General features: G+C 42.7%; 1 protein-coding gene across 1 annotated transcript in view; it reads left to right on the top strand.

The window, feature by feature from the left end:
- Positions 1-21,861, top strand: part of nop14 (NOP14 nucleolar protein homolog (yeast)) — an 89,885-nt gene that overhangs the window by 55,113 nt on the left and 12,911 nt on the right. Inside the window, exons 13-16 of the mRNA XM_069942000.1 lie at positions 1,397-1,498; positions 4,070-4,223; positions 10,676-10,835; positions 18,645-18,792. Coding sequence (XP_069798101.1) covers positions 1,397-1,498; positions 4,070-4,223; positions 10,676-10,835; positions 18,645-18,792 — 564 coding nt within the window. The remainder of the gene's footprint in view (positions 1-1,396; positions 1,499-4,069; positions 4,224-10,675; positions 10,836-18,644; positions 18,793-21,861) is intronic.

The raw sequence follows: 21,861 nt of genomic DNA, 5'->3' as shown, positions 1-21,861 counted from the left end.
ATGCAAACAGTACCTCATTCACTTTAATGCCTTCTTCGGAATCACAGGGTTGTGACAGATGCTGCTGTGGACAGAAACCAGCTGAGCCACCAGGGGGAGCTCATTGTCCTGTCCAAACATGGAGACTGATGCACAGTTGGCCAGGACACCTGTGAAGAATGGAATGGTATCGACTCGTGTCCACATACTTTGAAACATAGAACCACAGAAGATTAGAGCACAGAAATAGACCTTCGGCTCTTTGAGTCTGTGCTGAACTCTTCTCCCTGGTCCCACTGACCTGCACTCACTCCATATCCCTCGACACCCCCCCCCCCCATCTTATGTTAAACTTGAGTCCAGATTCACCACTTCAGCTGGAAGCTCATTCCACACTCTCAACACTCTGTGTAAATAAGATCCTTCCCCCTAATGTTCCCCTTAAACATTTCACCTTTTACCCCTTAACCCATGTTTTCTACTTCTTGTCTCACTTAATCTCAGTGGAAAAAGGCTGCTTGGGTTTACTCTATGAATACCTCTATCAACGATCTCCTCATTCTCCAGGAAATATAGTTTTAACCTGTTTAACCTTTCCTTCTTGACTCAGTTCCGGGCAACTTCTTAGTAAATCTTCTCTAGACTCTCAATCTTATTGATCTATTTCCTGTATTTAGGTAACCGAAACTGCACACAATACTCAAAGACTGAAGATCTGACCTTCCTGATGTTGAAACTTCTTGTCAGCCTCACTAATGGATCATTGGATTACCCTTTAAAAGTATCTGAGCAGTAACAATGCTGAGTTTATTCTCATTCACACGAGTACAATGTGCTGAAATTATACGATACAATATGTCAAAACTGACATATGTTTCCGCAGCCCTTTGATTTTAGGAGGTAAGCCAGGAGTCGATAGATGCTGGATAGCTGGAATGCACACAAAAGTGCTAGAGGAACTCAGCAGGTCATGCAGCATGCCTCGGCAGTTAGCGATTTGTGCCTCCATCCCATCAAAGGGTTCAGGTCTGAAACGACGAGTGCCTCTTTCTTTCCATGGATGTTGCATGACCTCCTGAGTTCCTCCAGCACTTGTGTATGGGCTTTGGTGTCAGGACCCCTGGTGAGAGAGAACACAACCACGCTTCTAGATCCAGGTTGTTTTTAGAATCTTGTGTGGATGCTCTTTGCTCTGATGCCCCTGCAGTCGATTAGGCTTTGAGGTCCACGGTGGATCAGTCTCTCTATTACTGTATCATACAAGCAAGGAAATGCCTTCAGAACAGGAGCGAAACATGCAATGCAAAGCCGTGGAATCGTCCAGTGACCCATTGCAACAGATAAGGATTTGCTTAACATTATGGTTGCTGTCCCCTTGTAACTTCCTGTCACTGGTGTAATTTGTGTTTTCTTTCAGCTGCTTTACTTAAAATTTACGGGGGCTCTCTTCCCTACCTCTGACTTCCGACATGCTGTGGTGACGCCTGCGCTGGTGCATTTGAGTCAATTAGTCACTAAGGTGGGTAGCAGTCCGACATGTACGCTATATCCTGTTGCAGAGAATTAGCGGAACCTTAATAATCAATCCTTAAGTTCCAAAGTCCAACTTAAACATTTGACTTGTGCATATCTACCAAAATGATTTGTTTGGATAGATATAAAGAAGGTGTGGTATTCTCCCACTTTGTTGTCCTTCCGATCAGACCACTATCAGATTACTTCTCAACCATCTCTTCTAAAGAACAATGCTATAAAACACTGTCCCTTCAGTATCCTTTGTAAATTAACCAGAACACTCTGGGCCTAACCAAAGTTGTATAGAGCTCTACATTTAATCTCACCAGATTAAACTCTTCACTCACAACCACATGCGGGTAGAGGCTTTACAATTTTTCAGCCAGAGGCTGTTAAATATATGAAATTTGTTGCTTCAGGCGATTGTGGAGGACAAGACATTGTGTGTATTTAAGGCAGAGATTGATAGGTTCTTGATTAGTCAGGACATCAAAGGTTATGGAAAGAAGGCCGGGCTGAGGGGGTGAATGGGAAGATGGATCATCTCATGATTAAATGGCAGGACAGACTCGATGGGCTGAATTGCCTATTTCTGCTCTGGTGTCTTATGGTTTTATCTTCCTACAAGAATGTGGGAGCCGGGTAAAGAACCAGTGGCAAGCATTAGTTTAAAACTGGTTTTCAAACTTTTTCCTTCCACTCACCTAACACCTTAAGTAATCCCTATGCCATGGGTGCTCTGTGATTAGTAAGGGATTACTTAAAATGGCATGTGAGTGGGGAAAAAAGGTTGAGAACCATTGCTCTGGACCTAATTGTTACTGAAATATTTTGCTTGAGAAAAATTGTCATTGACCCATTTCCTTTGGAGTTATGAAACCATTCACGCAACTAGTCAATTAGGGACAATTAAAGCAATGGTTTTCAAACCTTCTCTTTCCATTTGCATACCACCTTACTAATCACAGAGCATCTCTGGCATAGGAAATACTTAACTGGTACGTGAGTGGAAAGAACAAGTTTGAAAACCACTGGTTTCAAAGGACCAATTCTTGTCTGGACCTACCATTCTCAACTATTTTTCAGCTATGGGTTCCCTAGGATTCTGCTCCAAGTTTATGGGCCCCCTTCCCTGTGAAGCAGTTGAGTTTTGTTTTATTCCATACTGCTCTCCTAAAAAAACATAAAACATTTATGTCAAGTGAGGTGAAACGAAAACAAGGCTTTTACTTCAATGTGCTGCGGCCCCCCAGAGAGAATGGCTGGCTGGATGACGAAAACACGGTCTGCTGAAGGAACTCAGCAGGTCACACAGCATCAGTGTGAGAAAAGGCTGTCGACGTTTTGAAGCCGTCATCGTGCTGGATTGGACCTCGTGATGAAGGGCTCTGACCCGAACCGACCATTCTATGTCTCCCACTGATACTGCTCGGCCCACTGATGCACCAGCAGTTTTTTTTTTTGTTTTTTTTTGCTCGTCTTTCCTGCATCTGCAGTCCCTTGCATTTCCAGTTATTATCGGTAGTGTACTGCATGAAAGGGCAGTGGAAACAGATTCAGTAATGGCTTTTGCACAAGAATTGGAAAATAGTTGAAAATGAAAACCTTCAAGGTCATGGGAAAGTACAGGCATGTGGATTCGAAAATGAAACACAAGGAAATGGGAGCAGATGTCGGCCACTTGGCCCCTCAGTCTTGCCCTGGCATTCATTCTGGTCACGCCTGATCTCTGCTGGCCTCAACTCCTCCTCTGGGCCATGTCCCCATAACCCTCGGTTCCCCAGTCTTTCAAAAGTGTATCTGCTTCCACTTTTAACTGTTTTGAATGATCCAGCCTCCACACATCTCGGGACTGGAGAATTCCAGAGATTCACTACCTTCTGCCAGAGGGAACTTCTTCATACCTTGGTTTTAAATGGACACCTGTCCTTCCCCCTCCCCCCCCACCCCCCTTGTGTCCATGTCCCCTTGTTCAAGCTTCTCCTACATGTCAGCCCCCATTCTGTCATATCCCCTCAGGATCTTGTGATTCAATTGAATAGGATGCAAGAAATGTAGAGGGTTATGGGTATGAGGCAGGGAAAGATTAGATTGTTGTAGAGTAGGTTTACATAGGTCGGTCTAACATTTTTGGCTAAAGGACAAGTACTGTACTGTTCAATGAGTTGTTTTTTTTTAGATATAACAGGCCTTTCTAGCCCACGATCCCATGCCACCCAAATATGCCCATAAACCTACAACCCCCATATATTTTTTGGAGGGTGGAAGGAAGCTGGATCCCCCCGGAGGAAATCCATACAGACAAGGGGAGAACGTACAAACTCCTTACAGACAGCGCGGGATTCAAACCCGGGCCAACGGCGCTGTAATTGTATTGCACTAACCATGCCGTTCTAATAAGATCCGTGAGTTACTTCAGGTCATTCTCACCCCCGTAACCTCGGACATCTTTCCCCATTCTATCCCATTTTCCATGCTAGTCCACTTTTAGCTGAATTAATATGGGATGAGCGGATGTTGATTCATCTACAAGCTGCCCCTGCACTGACCTTGCCCATTGTTTTCTGTCAACCAGTGCTCTGTCTCCTCGCTGCGGGAAGTGGCCGCCGGGCTCTTCACGTGTTGCCTCTTCCTCGACTTTGTCTCCTTCTCTAAGAGATTTGTTCCTGAGGTCATCAACTTCCTGCTGGGAATTCTCCACCTGGCCGTCCCAAGTAAAGACTCCCTGGGTGAGTTCAAAGAAAATGTTTTAAAAATTGAAATGAAATCAGAGAATGCTAAAAATATTCATCAGGCCAGGTAGCATCTGCAGGGAAAGAAAACCAGCATTTCGCGTCCATTATCCTTCACCTTAAAGCCTTCGGTAAGTACCTCAGCATGCCATCAGACACACCACTCTCTGTGTATGAGAAACCTTACCTCATCAACCTTTAAGCTTGCCACCTTTCACCTTGTTTCTAGGCCCTCTTGATTGTGACATTCCCTTGCTAGGACAAAAACTCTTGTCTACCCAATCTCTACCTCTCATCATTTTATATTCCTTCTGTCATGTTGTTTCTCAGCCTCCCACACTCCAGAGAAAGCAATTCAAGTTTGTCCAACCATTATAGCTGATGCATTCCAATTCGGGTAACGTTCTGGTGAACCTCTTCACCAAAGCCTCCCGCATTCTTCTTGTAATACAGTGACTGGAACTGCACACAATATTCCAAATGTGGCCAAATCAAAGTTTTATACGCTGCAATGTGACTTCCAATCTCCCTGACCAATGAATACAAATGCACCCAATGCCCTTTTTTCCCACCCAATCACCTTGTTTCAAATTCTAGGGTTTGCACTTTTGATTTTTCACTTAGTACGTAGAACACAGAATGTTACAGCACAGTACAGGCCCTCGATGTTTGTTACTCCAACCAAACAAAATTATGAAACCCTTCCTGATTCATCACCATCTATTTTTATTTCGTCCCTGTGCTTGTCTAAGTCTCTTAAATGCCCCTAATATTTCGGCATTCCAGGCACCCACAACTCTGTGTTTATATAAAACAAATCACCCCTGATGTCTCTCCCAAACTTCACTTTGTACAGATTTATTATTGCTGAATGAATGATGAATGGATAAAAGATTAACCTATACCACAAACAATACAGCACAGTAAGTTGATGGAGAAAGATGCATTAACGTTCATTTCCTCTTTGAAATAAAAATGTGTTTCTCTCTGTATCTGCTGCTGGAGTCCTAATAAATCATAAAGGTCTGATGCAACCAAGCTGGTAGCAAACTTGTTCCTTCCTCAAGTGCCTTTTATTAAATGTTTTATTTTTCATTTTTCATAAATATATTCATAGAATCTTTAAACTTTTCTTTATACATTAAATGTTTACAAAAGAAAAAAAAGGAGAACCTCCCTCCTCTTCCCCACCCCCCCCCAACCACAGATACAAAAATGTAACTTTATGCACTGAGTCAAATTTATAATTGGGCCCCTATATAATCCAAGTATGGACAAACATATCATATTTATTTTTTAAGTTACAAGTTATTTTCTTCACGGCCCATCAAGCAATAACAAGATGTAGCTCTGGGTCACATGTGAAGGTCACTCCTGTTAGTGATATCATGCCAAAATGACTGTACCTTCACAAATGGCCATGTAGAAATGCCACACCTAAAGCACATTTCAGATTTGTGTAGCTTTGTGGCGTGAGATGTAGTTGGTGTAGAAAATTATATTGAACCAGTCCATATCTTGCATTTATCCTTGATAACTTGCTATCCAGACACCAATCAAACCAGTATTTTTCTAGTATTATAACACCCAGATCCAACTCCTACCTCTCCCTCGATCTTTGTAGGCCTGGTTTGGCACTTTCACTTTGGAGAACAGATACAACCGAGTTATAAATTTAGGTGCATTTCCCAGATGAAGTATCCCCTCCACTTCATGACTTGAGGGTGGGACCATTGTGGGATTAAAGAAGGACCCTTAACTGAACATAGCAATGGAAGGTTTCATTTGACAAATCATATTTCTGTTTTAATTGCTCAAAGGACATAAGTAGTCCTTCGTCATAACAATTTTCACCTCATACCAAAGATTTAGAATTCTATTACCCAAATACAGTGGTGCTTTGTGATATTCCCACTTTTTTTCAATACGCTCATTAATCTCATGCCAAATTTTAATCATATGTATTAAAATGGTGCTTTTTTTGTTATTAATTTGACATTCCATTTGTAAATAGAATCCTTCACTGATCCCATCCTCATTGTGTGTAATCCCATATGGATCCATGAGGGGGAGTTATCTTCAAAAAAGGATGAGGGAAACCTCACCTGGGCTGCTAAATAGTATTTTTAAAAATCTGATAATCTTAATTTTCCCAATTTATATTCCCACGTCAGTTTTTCCATGGAGATCCTAGGTACTTTGTTATTCCAAAGAAATAGTCTTATATGACCATTAAATTTCTTTTTTTTAAAATTCCTAGGCAAAGAGATGGGCAATGACTGGAAGAGATATTGCAGTCTCGGCATCACTTTCATTTTCACACAGTTAACCCTCCCATCTAAGATGATGGGCAGACTTTTCCATCTTTGTACGTCTTCCTCCTTCTTTCCAAGTGAGGGGAGATAAATATATAAATTTTGTAGATTATTATTTACCATTATTCCTAAATATTTGATTCTGTCCAGTTTCAATTTAAACCGGCTTCCTTTTTGATATCTTTCAGAATCAAAATATATTAATGGCATAATTTCACTTTTTTACTAGTTAACTTTAGAATCTGAAACTCCCATATTTCTCCAGTGTGGTCTGTAATTTAGCCAAAAACTCACTTGGGTTTGATAGATCAGCACATCATCTGCAAATAGGTTAATTTTATGCTCTTCCTGGCCACCTCTGAATCCCTTTATGTCTGGATCTCTCCTTACGATTTCTGCTATTGGCTCAATTGCCAGAACAAAAAGACCTGGAGACAGTGGGTACCCCTGCCTGCTAGATCTACTTAAAAGGAAACATCGGTGACGTCTGTCTATTGGTTATGATTTTGGCCTGTGACATACGGGAAAGAGTTTTTATCCAATCAATAAATGCTTGGCCCATTCCAAACTTTTCTAGTACTTTAAATAGAAATAGCCACTCTAGCCAGTCATGCCTTTTCTGTATCTAGAAATACAGTTATACTTGGATTCACTTTAGATTTAGCAAAATGAATTATACTGAATAATCTGCTCAAATTGTCTGCAGAGTGTTTTTGTTTTTTAAACAAACCCTACCTGATCCAGATTTATCAATTTAGGTAGATATTGCCCTAGCCTATTAGCTAGTGCTTTGGCCAAACTTTTGAAATCTGCATTTAACAAGGAAATAGATCTATAAGAGGATGGTTTTATCAGATCTGTTCTTTTTGGGTAGTTCTGCAATAATAGTTATTGAGAAGGATTCTGGGAGGGTTTGGGTCTCTACCGCTTGGTCTAGTACATCCATAATAAGAGGTATCAAAAGATCCTTGAATTGTCCATAAGATTTAGGAGATAAACCATACAGTGCAATAATATTCTCCTTTTAAAAAAACACCTGCAATGTTCCTGCTCTGACAGTGACGTATATAGGAAACCCTGGAAGCCCGCAAAAAAAGCCTGCAGAACTATCCGAGAAAGAACCCCTCCCCTTAACTTCAGCACCATCTTGTACAAACTCTCCTCCATTTTTTTCTCTTCTTTGTCCTTCTCCATTTTGATATTACTTTAATTATCTGCTCAAAACTATTCCAAATATAACTTTTTTTTCTTTTTAACTTTTATCCCGACTTTAAAATTTACAGTCCACTTTGGAAAGAAGAACAAGAAAAATCCAAAGTTCATTCTTGGGTCCCCCTTGTAGTTCTTGTAGAAACTTCTCTACTTCTTTTGGGGATTTATAGAATCTTCAGGGCCCCTCTGGCACATCGATCCTCAGTGTTACTGGATATTAGCATCAAGTACTTTATATTCCGTATACACAATTGTCTTTCAACACCAAGATCTTTGTTTTACCAAGTTCGCACTTAAATCTTGAAAGAATAATGCTTTTTTGGCCTTCTAACTCGACTTAGCTATTATTATCCCTGGCATATTCGGCTGCTGCTCTTCATGTTCCTTCCTGATCCCAGTAACTTAAAGATCTCATCCATAGACTTGAATGAATATGCATCAGGTGTCACTGACTTCATCAAGATCTGTGTGGATGAGATTGCCCATGCACAAAGACAGGGTGTTCCCCAATCAGAAGCTCTGGAAGAATCAGAATACGCAACCTGCTGAGGGCGAGAACAAGAGTGTTTAAGCCGGGGATCGGGATCTTTTCAAGAAGTCCAGGTACGGCCTGCAAAGGCCAACTCTGAAGCAAAATTCCAGAGGAAGCGAGAGACGGAGACAGATACACGCCAGCTGTGGCAGGGTGAGCAGGCCAGTACAAAACGAGGGCAAACAATATCGGTGGTTGTGATGCTTCATTACCCAATGAGCTGAACACCTTGTATGCCTGCTTTGAGAAGAAGTACCAAATCCCTGAAAAGGCCGAGGACCCTGTGATACCTCTCTCTGAGGGTGACATCAGAACATCATTCAAGAGGGTGAGCCCTCACAAGCCATCAGGCCCTGACGGTGTACTTGGCAGGGTACTGGAAAATCTGTGCCCACAAACTAGCTGGAGTGTTCATGGACATTTTCAACCTCTCATTCCTGCAGTCAGAGGTTTCCACGTGCTTCAAAAGAGCCGCAATCATCCTGGTGCCCATGAAGAGTAGTGTGAGCTGCCTCAACGACGATCTCCCAGTTGCGCTAACATCTCCTGTGATGAAATGCTTTGAGAGGCTTGTCATGGCCAGAATTAACACGCACCTAAGTAAAGATCTGGACCCTCTGCAAGTCACCGATTGTCACAATTGCTCCACACCAGGTACAATATCACTGGCTCTCCACTCAGCTCTGGTTCACCTGAAACAGAAATTCATACATATGGCTGCTCTTCATCAACTACAGCTCGTCCTTCAATACCATCATTCCCTCAGTGCTGGTCAAGAAGCAACAAACTCTAGGCCTCTGTACCACCCGCCCCTCCCCACCCCCACAACTGGATCCTTGACTTTCTCAATTTAGGTAGTAAGTAAGAATTGGAAACAACATCTGCTCCTCACTGATTATCAACACAGGCGCACCCCAAGGATGCATGCTTAACCCACTGCTCTAGTCATTATACAGCCATGACTGTGGGGCCAGGAACAATTCCAATGCCATCTACAAGTTTGCCAATGACACCACAGTTGTCACAGAATCAGAAATGGCAACGAGGAAGCGTCCAGGAGGGAGATAGATCAGCTTGTTGAATGATGTAGGAACAACAACCTTGCGATCAACATCAGCAAAACCAAGGAGATGACTGTGAACTTCAGGAGGAAGTTGGGAGAACACAACCCAGTCCACATCGAGGGCTCAGTAGATGAGAGGGTCAAGAACTTCAAATTCCTGGGTGTCGACATCTCCGAGGCTCTGTCCTGGAGACTCCACGTTGATAGAATCATAAAGAAGGCTCGCCAGTGGCTATACTTCGTGAGGTGTCTGAGGAAATTAGGTATGTCATCGAAGACTCTTGTAAACTTACACTGTGGAGAGGATTCTGGCTGGTTGCATCAAAGGAGGAACCAACTCTCAGGACAAGAATAAACTCCAGAGGGTTGTTAACTTGGCCTGTGACATCACAGGCACCAGACTTCACTCCATTGAGAACATCCACAAAAAGCGGTGTCTTAAAAAAGCAGTGTCTTAAAAAAAGGCAGCCTCCATCCTCAAAGACCCCCACTACCCAGACCATGCCCTCTTCACTCTGCTACTATTGGCAAAAAGGTACAGAAGCCTAAAGACGAGCACTCAGTGACACAAGGACAGCTTCTTCCCCACTGCCATCAGATTCCGGAATGTTCAATGAACCGTAGACACTGCCTTACTTTTTGTGTACTATTAATTTACTTTTTTTTATAATAATGGTATAAGATGGTTATAATATGAATGTTTGCACTAAAATGCTGCCACAAAACAACAAATTTCATGACTTGTTCATGACAATAAATTCTGATTTTTATCTCTAGGGTTAGACAGCAGAAACAGATTCTTGGTACAAATGAAATCGAGTTCAGATTTCATAGAGGTTTATGGAGCATATTCTGATAAGGCCAATGAAGAGGTGTTCTCATGAGCAAATGGTTGAAGAGTTAGGGGCACAGATTAAAAAAGCAGCAGGCACAACCGGTGGGATGAGATGCAAGACATTTTTGATAAAAACATACATCACAGTAACATGGTCTTTCGGCCCAGGGGCCTGTGCCGTCCAATTAACTTACATCTACGGAATGTTTTTTGAACAGTGGAAGGAAACCCACGCAGACTCGGGAAGAATGTACAAACTCCTAACAGAAAATGCCAGATTTTGTGTTGTGCTAACCGTGTCGTCCTTTTTTTTTTGTAAAGAGTGGAACGTTCTGATTTTTTTTTTAAATGTCATTCAGAACATCCCAAATGGAATTGAAGTGTACAAAGAAAAATAAATTGCAGGCTACAGGCAAAGAGTTGGGGAATTAAACTGTTAGCTTTACCCGTGACATGGTGATCCTGTGATTCAAGGTTTTGTATGTCTTCCAGGGTACGTAGTGGTTCCGCCTTTCAAAGCAGCTGGGAAATCCTCCAACCTGCTGGTGCTGAAGGATAAGGAGGCTGCGGAATCCTGGGAAATGAAGCCTCTGCCGATGAGCCTGATGCACAAGACAAAGCCACGGGATGAGTTGCAAGCAGCGCACATCAAGTGAGTCCCAGCTTGCACTAGCCCGGGGTTAGTGTCTGGGTCTTTATTACCTTGCCATTTATCAAGTCATGAGGGGTACAGATAAGGTGAACACTCGTAGTCTTTTTCCCAGGGTAGACTGTTCTCGAACTAGAGGGCATAGATTTCAGAGGAGAGAGTTAACGGGATCTGAGGGGCAACTTTTTCCACTCACGGGGTGGTCTGTATCGGGAATGAGCTGCCATAGGAAACTAGAAGCGGGATATTTCTGGCATTCAAGAGACATTTAGACAGATCTATGGATAGAAAGTTGGTGTCAGTGCTGCACATTTGCTCAGCAAAAGGAGGTGTAAGGCCCTCCTTCTGTCCGTTACCCTACAGGTCACCCTTGGACAAGGGGTAGTACCTATTTAGCCTCCCAATCAGGGTCACGTGAAGCCATGGATTGCAGATGGTGGATGGTTTTACAAGCAGATTCTACAAATTGGAATTTATGGTTATAAAACTAATAACACTGGGCAGATGAATCTGCTGCTCAATGGTCAAGATTATCCATTCAGTGTGGACCCTGTAACTGAAGAAGGCAACGGGAAACCACTTTGGTATTTTCCCTTGTATAATCATGAACTCAACATTGACTACGGTGTCAGCTCAAAGATGGAGCCTTCGCCAAAGGAGAATGGGGAGGCAACAACTACAATTCAGAGGGTCAGAGATGGTTACGGATGGCACCTGAATAAATATGAAAGGCTGAGAAGGCTATGGCCCAAATGCAGTCAAATGGACGAGCCCAAAATGCCAACTTGGTTAACATGAATGAATTGGGCCAAAGGGTCTGTTCCTTACTCTACAACCTAATACCACAAGGCTGAGTAGTGAGGCACAGGACACAGTAGTATGAGAGCTGGGGAGATTCTGTTTTCTAAACACTGGAAACTGCTGCAGCGTGATTGAGGCAACTTCACCGGCAGCTTTCAAAAGGTCATTGAAGAAATGCTTGAATAGGAAGGTTGAGCAGAGCCAAACGGAGAAGCACGGACCATGGGCATATTGTGCTCTTTCAGCTGAAGACAGCACGGCTTCCTGTGTGTTGAAACAGGCTGTTCAGCCCATTGAGTCAGTACTGACCATTCACCACTGATATTCACCAATACATTTTGTACTCCCTCGATTCCCTAGATACACTGGGGGCAATTTACAGCAGACTCTTAACTGCACTCACTTGGTGAACAATGAGAAGCTGGAGGGACTTGGCAGATCAGGCAGCATCCGTGGAGAGAGATGGTCAAACGATGTTTTGGGTCGGGACCCTCCATCACAGCCACTTCCTGGTCCTCTGCATCCCACCAGCTTCTCCTTATTCACTCTACATTCCAGAATCTCTGGTTTTCCTGTTTCTCTTCTGCATGTCCATGGGATGTGGGAGTGAGTCCAGGAAGAGCCTGCAGACTCCACCCTGTCAGTGGTGGTGGTCGGGAGTGAACCTGGGTCACTGTGAGGTAGTGACTCCTCTAAGTTGGGCCACTATGGCATCCCAAATTCTATGACACTGTCAAGTTTCTTTATTGTCTGACAGTCCATATACAACCAGACAAAACAGCGTCTCTCCGTACTACAGTGCAGACACATTTCTCATACAGTACATAATAATTGCATGCATACATAAATATGTAATAAATTTAAAATTGGATACACAGCATAGTAACAGGTACTTCTGGCCCATGAACCTGAGCTGCCAATTACACCAAATTGACCTACACCCCTCAAACATTATGAAAGGTGGGAGGAAACCCATGTGGAGCCTGGAAGAATGTACACGCTCCTTGGAGACAGTGCTGTAATAGAAAATAAATATGTGTAAATATTCTTTAGTTCCATTTATAAGAGTCTCAGGGTTGCAGGATACTGTTCACAGCCTATGGGAAGAAGCTATTTTCCAGCCTGGCGGTCCTGATTTTGATGCTTCTGTCCCTCCTTCCTGATGGTAGTGGGTCAAAGATACTGTGTGATGGATAGAAAGGGACCTCAATCATTCATTGAGCCCTATTTCAGTAATGCTCCCAGTGAATATTGTCAATAGAGAAAAGGGAGACCCCCCCAGTGATCTTCTCAGCCGTTCTGCTGATCTTCTGGATTGACTTCTGGTCCGATGCTTGGCAGCTACTGTCCCACACAATGTTGCAGCCAGACTGAGTCCCATTCTGTGAGTACTGGTTGCCAAAGGGGACACTCCCCAAGTGGTTACTGTTTATTTGCCAGCTTGGAGAATCTGAATCTGTAAACTATCTTGCTGTAGAGGTTAGTAAGGCAAAGCAAATTTTAAAATTTAGAGACAAAGACCCATCCAGCCCACGAGCCCATGCTACCCAAATGCCTCAATTAACCTACAACCCTTGTGCATTTTGAAAGGTGGGAGGAAACTGGAGCACAGAGGAAACCTACTCAAATTTGCTGATGACACCACAGTTGTCAACAGAATCACAAACAAAAATGAGGAAGTGCACAGGAGGGAGATAGATCAGCTCATTGAATGGATCAGCAACCTTACACTCAACATCTGCAAAACCAAGGAGATATTGTGGACTTCAGAAGGATGTCAGGGGAACACGACCCAGTCCTCATCAAGGGCTCAGTAGTGGAGAGGTCAAGAATTTCAAATTCCTGGGAGTAAACATCTCCGAGGATCTGTCCTGGACCCTCCCATGTTGATGCAATCGCAAAGAAGGCTCACCAGCGACTGTACTTTGTCAGGAGTTTGAGGAGATTCGGTATGTCTCCAACGACTCTCAAACTTATACAGGTGTACCTTGGTGAGGATTCTGGCTGGTTGTATCACTGATTGGTACAGAGGTGCCAACACGAAGGACAGGCAAATACTTGAGGGTTAACAGCCTGTGACATCGTGGGCACCAGTCTTCATGCCATCAAGTATATCTACAAGAGCCAGTGTCTTAAGAAAGCAGCCTCTATCCTCAACAACCCCCACTACCCAGGCCATGCCCTCGTCACTCTGCTGCCACCAGGATAAAGGTATATGAGCACTCAATGGCATAAGGACAGCTTCTTCACTGCAATCAGATTCTTGAATGAACAATGAATCACAGAAGGAGTTACGTGATGGAGTAGTGGCCGGTAGGAAAATACCAGCCCTCCAGAAAAGAAGGAAAAAAATGAAGAAAAAGCAAAGCCCCAGACACACAAATCACAACAAATAAAAAAAATAAAGGTGTGGAGAAAATGGCACCTAAGAAAGAAAAGCCAAAAACAATGGGAAGAAAAAAGAAAGACGTCAGAAGAGAAAGGTGAAGGCCTTAACTGCACGAAAAAGCAGGGACCTGCCATGGAAAGAGGAGCCCGCTCCCCGAGGTTAGTGGAGACCCCGCAAGGTTGCGACCCACCGACTGCGGGACTGCAAAAATGGCTCACGGAGCCAAACAGGTGCGCAACTGCGCATGCGCACGAAAAGGAGGCCACCGACGGGAGGGGGGACCAACTGTGGAGTGAAACTCCACAGTACGAACAGCTGAGAGAGACCCGACAGCAGGCCTCCCAGCTGCAAGATAAAGAAAGGAACAGGAGGTGTGATAAAGAAAAAAGAAAACTAGAGACACAACAGATAACCAGTCCAGAAGAAGAGGACCAACATCAAGAAACCATGGAACAAAAATACCCAACAAACAGACAAGCAGCTCAAAAAGAAAGTCAGAAGAGACACAGATACAAGGAAGAGAAATAGAAGACACAAACCCAAGAGCAGACACAGAAGAAGAAGAAGAAGAACACCAAGCTGTGCACAGAGGAATAGGAGGTAAAATGAATGGACAGTACATAGATAAAGAATTTTTTCAAGAACAAATGAAAGCATTAAAAGAATGGCTGACACTAGAATTTAGTGAAATGAAAATAAAAATGAAAAGTACAGAAGAAAAAGTGAGTAGAATAGAGCTGGTCATAATAGATTTAGGGAAAAGATTAGAAAATGTGGAAGAACGTGTAATGGCGGTAGAAATGGAAGTGAACGACTTAAAAAGAAAATTGGAAGAAAGAAACAAAAAAGTTAAAGAAACACAGGAGTTGTTAGCTCAGAAGATGGATATAATGGAAAACTATTAGTAGGCGAAACAATATAAAGATAGTGGGCCTTAAGGAAGATGAAGAAGGCAAAGATTTGAAAGAATTTATAAAAGAATGGATCTCAAAAATCCTGGGAATGCCAGAAATGCAGGAAGGAATGGAAATAGAAAGGACACACAGAACATTACCCCTGAAACCACAGTCACAACAAAAACCAAGATCTGTTTTAGTTAAATTCCTGAGATACACGACAAGAGAAAATATATTTGAGAAGGCAATGAATAAAATGAGAGAAGACAAAAAACCACTGGAATACAAAGATCAAAAAAAAAATTTTCTACCCAGACATAAGTTTTGAGCTCCTGAAGAAGAGGAAGGAGTTTAACGCAGCAAAAGAAAGGCTATAAATTTATGATAAGATATCCAGCGGTGCTTAAAATAGTTATCCCAGGGTAGCAAAACAGACTGTTCTCGGATTTGGAGAAAGCACAAGAATTTGCAGAACGCTTGCAAGACAGAAAGAGAGATGAAGAGATGTAACAAGAACAAAGAATGACGACAAACTACGTATAAAAAAGTAAAAATAATGTATAAGTAAGAACTAAAGGAGGGAAGAAAAGGGAAGTAAGGGGGGGGAAGAGGAGGGGTTTAAAAAATAAAGAAAGAAAGAAGAAAAGAGGGGGAGCTTTGTTGTAATGTGAAGATAAAAGTCTTTTCTGGAGGGGTTTGGGTGGGAGAGAATAACAGTCACTGCGAAATCAGTTGACACTTGGGAACGGGTTCACAGTCCGAATGGAGAGGGGAGTTGTGGTTGCCTGGCAAGGGACAAGGGGCAACTCAGAGAGGAGGGGGACACTTGTGGTTAAGGGAATTTTAGATGTGGGAGTGGCTGGAGTATTTTATGTTTTAGAAGTGTTGTCATACAGTGCATTCAAAAAAAGAAAACTGGGAAATGGAAATGGGGAAAAGGTGGTGGTGAGGAAGTGGAAATAAGATGTAAACAAAGTATGAGATGGCCATGTTCAACTATATAACTATAAATATTAATGGAATACATAACCAAATCAAAAGGAAGAGGCTATTAAATTTACTGAACAAAGAGAAAATAGATATAGCATTCGTGCAGGCAAACTGGATGAAGCACAGAAAAGATTTATTATGATAGCCTTAGCTGGAGCAAAAAAATGTACAATGTCAACTTAAAAATCAGAAGAGAGCCTGAGAGTACAGCAATGGTACATAGAAATGAATAAATGTATTCCATTGGAAAAAATAACATATAATTTAAAAAATAAAGTCACATTATTTGAACAAATTTGGGAACCGTACATGGAACATAACAGAGAGGGCCTACTGCGGACCTCCACCCCCTAAAATGATAGAATGAGAAGAAGACAAAATGACCTGATCCAGTGTAAAAGTAGATGACACAATTTTCTTGTTTATTTTCATTGTGTGATGACATTGTTTAATGGTTTTATTGTATTATATATGTTGAACGTTTAATGGGTTGGGAGGGAGGTGGGAAGGAGGGAGGGAAGGTAGGGGGGAAAAAAAATGGGAGAAAATGCCACTGTGTATATTTAAGAAAGAAATGTTTGTATGTATTTGATTGATATGGTTCATAGTGTGAAAAATTTAAAAATTAAAAAAAAAACAATGAATCACAGACACTGCCTTTACTTTGACTCTTCATACACTTTTCTTAAATTTATTTTGTTAATGTATATATAAATTTTGCACTGTGTGATACTGCCACAAAACAACAAATTTCGTTAGATGTTCATGACAATAAATTCTGATTCTGAGACACTGTGCCACAGCGCCAGATTTGAGTGTGGATCACTGGTACTGCAATTTTCTTTCTTTGGCTTGGCTTCGCGGACGAAGATTTATGGAGGGGTAAATGTCCACGTCAGCTGCAGGCTCGTTTGTGGCTGACAAGTCCGATGCGGGACAGGCAGACACGGTTGCAGCGGTTGGAGGGGAAAATTGGTTGGTTGGGGTTGGGTGTTGGGTTTTTCCTCCTTTGCCTTTTGTCAGTGAGGTGGGCTCTGCGGTCTTCTTCAAAGGAGGTTGCTGCCCGCCGAACTGTGAGGCGCCAAGATGCACGGTTTGAGGCGATATCAGCCCACTGGCGGTGGTCAATGTGGCAGGCACCAAGAGATTTCTTTAGCCAGTCCTTGTACCTTTTCTTTGGTGCACCTCTGTCACGGTGGCCAGTGGAGAGCTCGCCATATAACACGATCTTGGGAAGGCGATGGTCCTCCATTCTGGAGACGTGACCCACCCAGCGCAGCTGGATCTTCAGCAGCGTGGACTCGATGCTGTCGACCTCTGCCATCTCGAGTACTTCGACGTTAGGGATGAAAGGGCTCCAATGAATGTTGAGGATGGAGCGGAGACAACGCTGGTGGAAGCGTCCTAGGAACCGTAGGTGATGCTGGTAGAGGACCCATGATTCGGAGCCGAACAGGAGTGTGGGTATGACAACGGCTCTGTATACGCTTATCTTTGTGAGGTTTTTCATGTGGTTGTTTTTCCAGACTCTTTTGTGTAGTCTTCCAAAGGCGCTATTTGTCTTGGCGAGTCTATTGTCTATCTCGTTGTCGATCCTTGCATCTGATGAAATGGTGCAGCCGAGATAGGTAAACTGGTTGACCGTTTTGAGTTTTGTGTGCCCAATGGGGATGTGGGGGGACTGGTAGTCATGGTGGGGAGCTGGCTGATGGAGGACCTCAGTTGGACTAATCACCATTCAAATCCTGCCACCCATAGTGTCTTCCTGAGCCGAGAGAACCACCTGCAGTTAAACCCTTACTGGAAACTCAGCAAGAAATTAAAATTGTTTTGGCACAGGAGAGCTAATGCAATGAGGTTCAAAGATGTTGTTACAGGCCCAGAGGACCCCAAAACCCAATAGAAATTCACCAAGACAAATGGTTACTTAAACAGAATTTAACATTTATGTAACTTCACCAGGCTTTGGTGCCTGAAAGGTAAATGGTTACTGCTTGGGAAGATTCTTGTCGATTTTCAGAGAGAGATTTGTTGCTTGTCGAACATAAACTGATTCCTTCTGATCAGTGACTTCAGTGTCTTGCCAAAGAAACTTGCCTCATCAGGATTTCAAGATGATAACCTCTTTCTTTCAGGTCACCACAGAGTTCCTTTTTGTTTCCCTTATCTCAAGTGAAACATAGAGCCAGCCATCTCCTCTTGTATGGACCACAAGGGCTTTGACCAGGCGAAGAACTCACAACTTGTCTTCAAAATGGGGTTTTTCCACAAGCTTGCCAGCTTGTCCTGTTCCAGTCCCAGCTGCTGCCGCTGAACTGTAGAACTGAATTCTCTCTCTCACTCTCTCTCTCAGAAAACTACATGACCCTCTTAGAACAGCAAACTTCATTTAGACTGCGGCTCCAGACTCAATCTTCTGAGTCCATTCATCTTTTGATTTCCAGAACAATAATCCATTACTCCACATCATGTCCAATTAACACCTACTTGTGAAGTCCTTATAGGCATTCTTCAAAGCCTGGACCGTCTGGCTTGAGCAGAGCTCTTGCATTTTAAATGAGATCCGTGCTGTGAAGTGTGTCTGTCTGTGTCCTACACTTAAAAAAACCCCCACAATTTATCTCCTTTAAAACATATTTATATACAATATAACATAATCCGTCACAATGTGGAGATGAAAGTTCTGCGTCGTGCACAACTCTACTCTGATTAAAAAGTCTGTTGTTCCTCCTAAAGGTTCTCCTGCATGGCATTGTGTTTCAACCTGTGCAAGAGGTGCTGCTTGATGTACAGGGAGCTACCAGCATTCCAGGAAATAATTCATCCCCTGGAAATCCTCCTCACCTCGCACCTTCCCATGAATGATTACCCACCACAGCTCCAGGTGAGGACCTGTTTCTGTTTCTGTTTCTGTCCTGGAGTTCATCGCTCAACTGTTTCCTTGGGTTTAGATTGGTCAGTTAAGGTACATGGAGGAGAGGGCAGAGTGAAGCCATCTGGCCCCAGCTTCTTCTAGTCATAGTCATACAGCATGAAAACAGGCCCTTTGGCCAACTCGTCCACACTTCAGCTCCACCACCTACATTCCTCCTCTCTTTTGCATTTGGAGTTCAGAACATCACCCAGACCTCCCTCCCTCCATCAACTCCAAGTACACTTCCCACTGCCAACGACATTTTCATATCTTTTAATTTTAATATCATTATTTACAACACAATAGAATCAGATTCCGGCCAATTAAACCTGCGTTACCCAATTTCAGCAAAATAAATCTATACTCCCCATGCAAACCCACACAAATACATGGAAAACATACAAACTCTTTGCAGGCAGCACCAGATTTGAACCCTGGTAGCTGGCACTGAAATAGTGTTGCCTAACCCAACAGACAGCCATCAGACCCCGGACACTTGTGTATGAAATCGTACGCTCACAGATTCAAAATCTGTTCCTTCCCTGCATTCTCAAGGGTTCCTGAATGAATAATGGATCTCGTGCTGCCCTTGGTGATATGTTAACTGTAACATCGTACACTGTGCTCTTGGCCTTTTGCTTTGTTGGCTGCGTGCATAATAGAGTTGACTTGCTAAACTGCTCGTGAAACAAACCCATCTCACTGAACCAGGTACATGTCACAACTTTTTTTTTAATTTTATTTTTCACTCTATGAACCATATCAATCAAATACAAACATTTCCTTCTTAAATATACACAGTGGCATTTTCTCCCCTTTTTTTCCCCCCTACCTTCCCTCCCTCCTTCCCACCCCCCTCCCAACCCATTAAACGTTCAACATATATAATACAATAAAACCATTAAACAATGTCATCACACAATGAAAATAAACAAGAAAATTGTGTCATCTACTTTTATACTGGATCAGGTCATTTTGTCTTCTTCTCATTCTATCATTTTAGGGGGTGGGGGTCCGCGGTAGGCCCTCTCTGTTGTGTTCCATGTACGGTTCCCAAATTTGTTCAAATAATGTGACTTTATTTTTTAAATTATATGTTATTTTTTCCAATGGAATACATTTATTCATTTCTATGTACCATTGCTGTATTCTCAGGCTCTCTTCTGATTTCCAGGTTGACATTATACATTTTTTTGCTCCAGCTAAGACTATCATAATAAATCTTTTTTGCGCTTCATCCAGTTTGAGGCCTAATTCTTTACTTCTTATATTACTTAGAAGGAAGATCTCTGGGTTTTTTGGTATGTTGCTTTTTGTGATTTTATTTAATACCTGATTTAGATCTTCCCAAAACTTTTTCACTTTCTCACATGCCCAAATTGCATCTACTGTTGTTCCCATTTCCTTCTTACAGCGAAAATATCTGTCTGATAATGTTGGATCCCATTTATTTAATTTTTTGGGGCATGATATAGCCTGTGTAACCAATTATATTGTATCATGCGTAACCTCATGTTTATTATATTTTTCATAGTTCCAGAGCATAACTTTTCCCATATTTCATTTTTTATCTTTGTTTTGATCTTATTCCCACTTTTGTTTGGGTTTATAGCTTATTTCATCATTTTCCTTCTCTTGCAGATTGATGTACATGTTTGTTATAAATCTTTTTATTATCATTGTGTCTGTAATCACATATTCAAAGCTACTTCCTTCTGGTAACCTCAGTTTGCTTCCCAATTTATCCTTCAAGTAGGGTTTCAGTTGGTGGTATGCAAACATTGTACCATGAGTTATTCCATATTGTACTTCATTTGTTCAAATGTTAATAAATTATTTCCCAAAAAATAATTTTCTATTCTTTTAATTCCTTTTCTCTCCCATTCTCTAAAAGAAAGGTTATCTATTGTGAAAGGGATTAGTTGATTTTTGTGTCAATAATAATTTTGATAGTTGGTAATTTGTTTTTTTTTTCCTTTCTACGTGAATCTTCTTCCTTTTTCTTTGGCTTGGCTTCGCGGACGAAGATTTATGGAGGGGGTAAAAAGTCCACGTCAGCTGCAGGCTCGTTTGTGGCTGACAAGTCCGATGCGGGACAGGCAGACACGATTGCAGCGGTTGCAGGGGAAAATTGGTTGGTTGGGGTTGGGTGTTGGGTTTTTCCTCCTTTGCCTTTTGTCAGTGAGGAGGGCTCTGCGGTCTTCTTCAAAGGAGGTTGCTGCCCGCCAAACTGTGAGGCGCCAAGATGCACTGTTTGAGGCGTTATCAGCCCACTGGCGGTGGTCAATGTGGCAGGCACCAAGAGATTTCTTTAGGCAGTCCTTGTACCTTTTCTTTGGTGCACCTCTGTCACGGTTGCCAGTGGAGAGCTCGCCATATAACACGATCTTGGGAAGGCGATGGTCCTCCATTCTGGAGACGTGACCCATCCAGCGCAGCTGGATCTTCAGCAGCGTGGACTCGATGCTGTCGACCTCTGCCATCTCGAGTACTTCGACGTTAGGGATGTAAGCGCTCCAATGGATGTTGAGGATGGAGCGGAGACAACGCTGGTGGAAGCGTTCTAGGAGCCGTAGGTGGTGCCGGTAAAGGACCCATGATTCGGAGCCGAACAGGAGTGTGGGTATGACAACGGCTCTGTATACGCTTATCTTTGTGAGGTTTTTCAGTTGGTTGTTTTTCCAGACTCTTTTGTGTAGTCTTCCAAAGGCGCTATTGGCCTTGGCGAGTCTGTTGTCTATCTCATTGTCGATCCTTGCATCTGATGAAATGGTGCAGCCGAGATAGGTAAACTGGTTGACCGTTTTGAGTTTTGTGTGCCCGATGGAGATGTGGGGGGGCTGGTAATCATGGTGGGGAGCTGGCTGATGGAGGACCTCAGTTTTCTTCAGGCTGACTTCCAGGCCAAACATTTTGGCAGTTTCCGCAAAGCAGGACGTCAAGCGCTGAAGAGCTGGCTCTGAATGGGCAACTAAAGCGGCATCGTCTGCAAAGAGTAGTTCACGGACAAGTTTCTCTTGTGTCTTGGTGTGAGCTTGC

Source organism: Narcine bancroftii, chromosome 1 (genome assembly GCF_036971445.1).
Source record: "Narcine bancroftii isolate sNarBan1 chromosome 1, sNarBan1.hap1, whole genome shotgun sequence".
Taxonomy (NCBI): Eukaryota; Metazoa; Chordata; class Chondrichthyes; order Torpediniformes; family Narcinidae; genus Narcine; species Narcine bancroftii.
The sequence above is the reverse complement of the archived record's forward strand: the minus strand, read 5'-3'. Positions and strand labels throughout refer to the sequence as shown.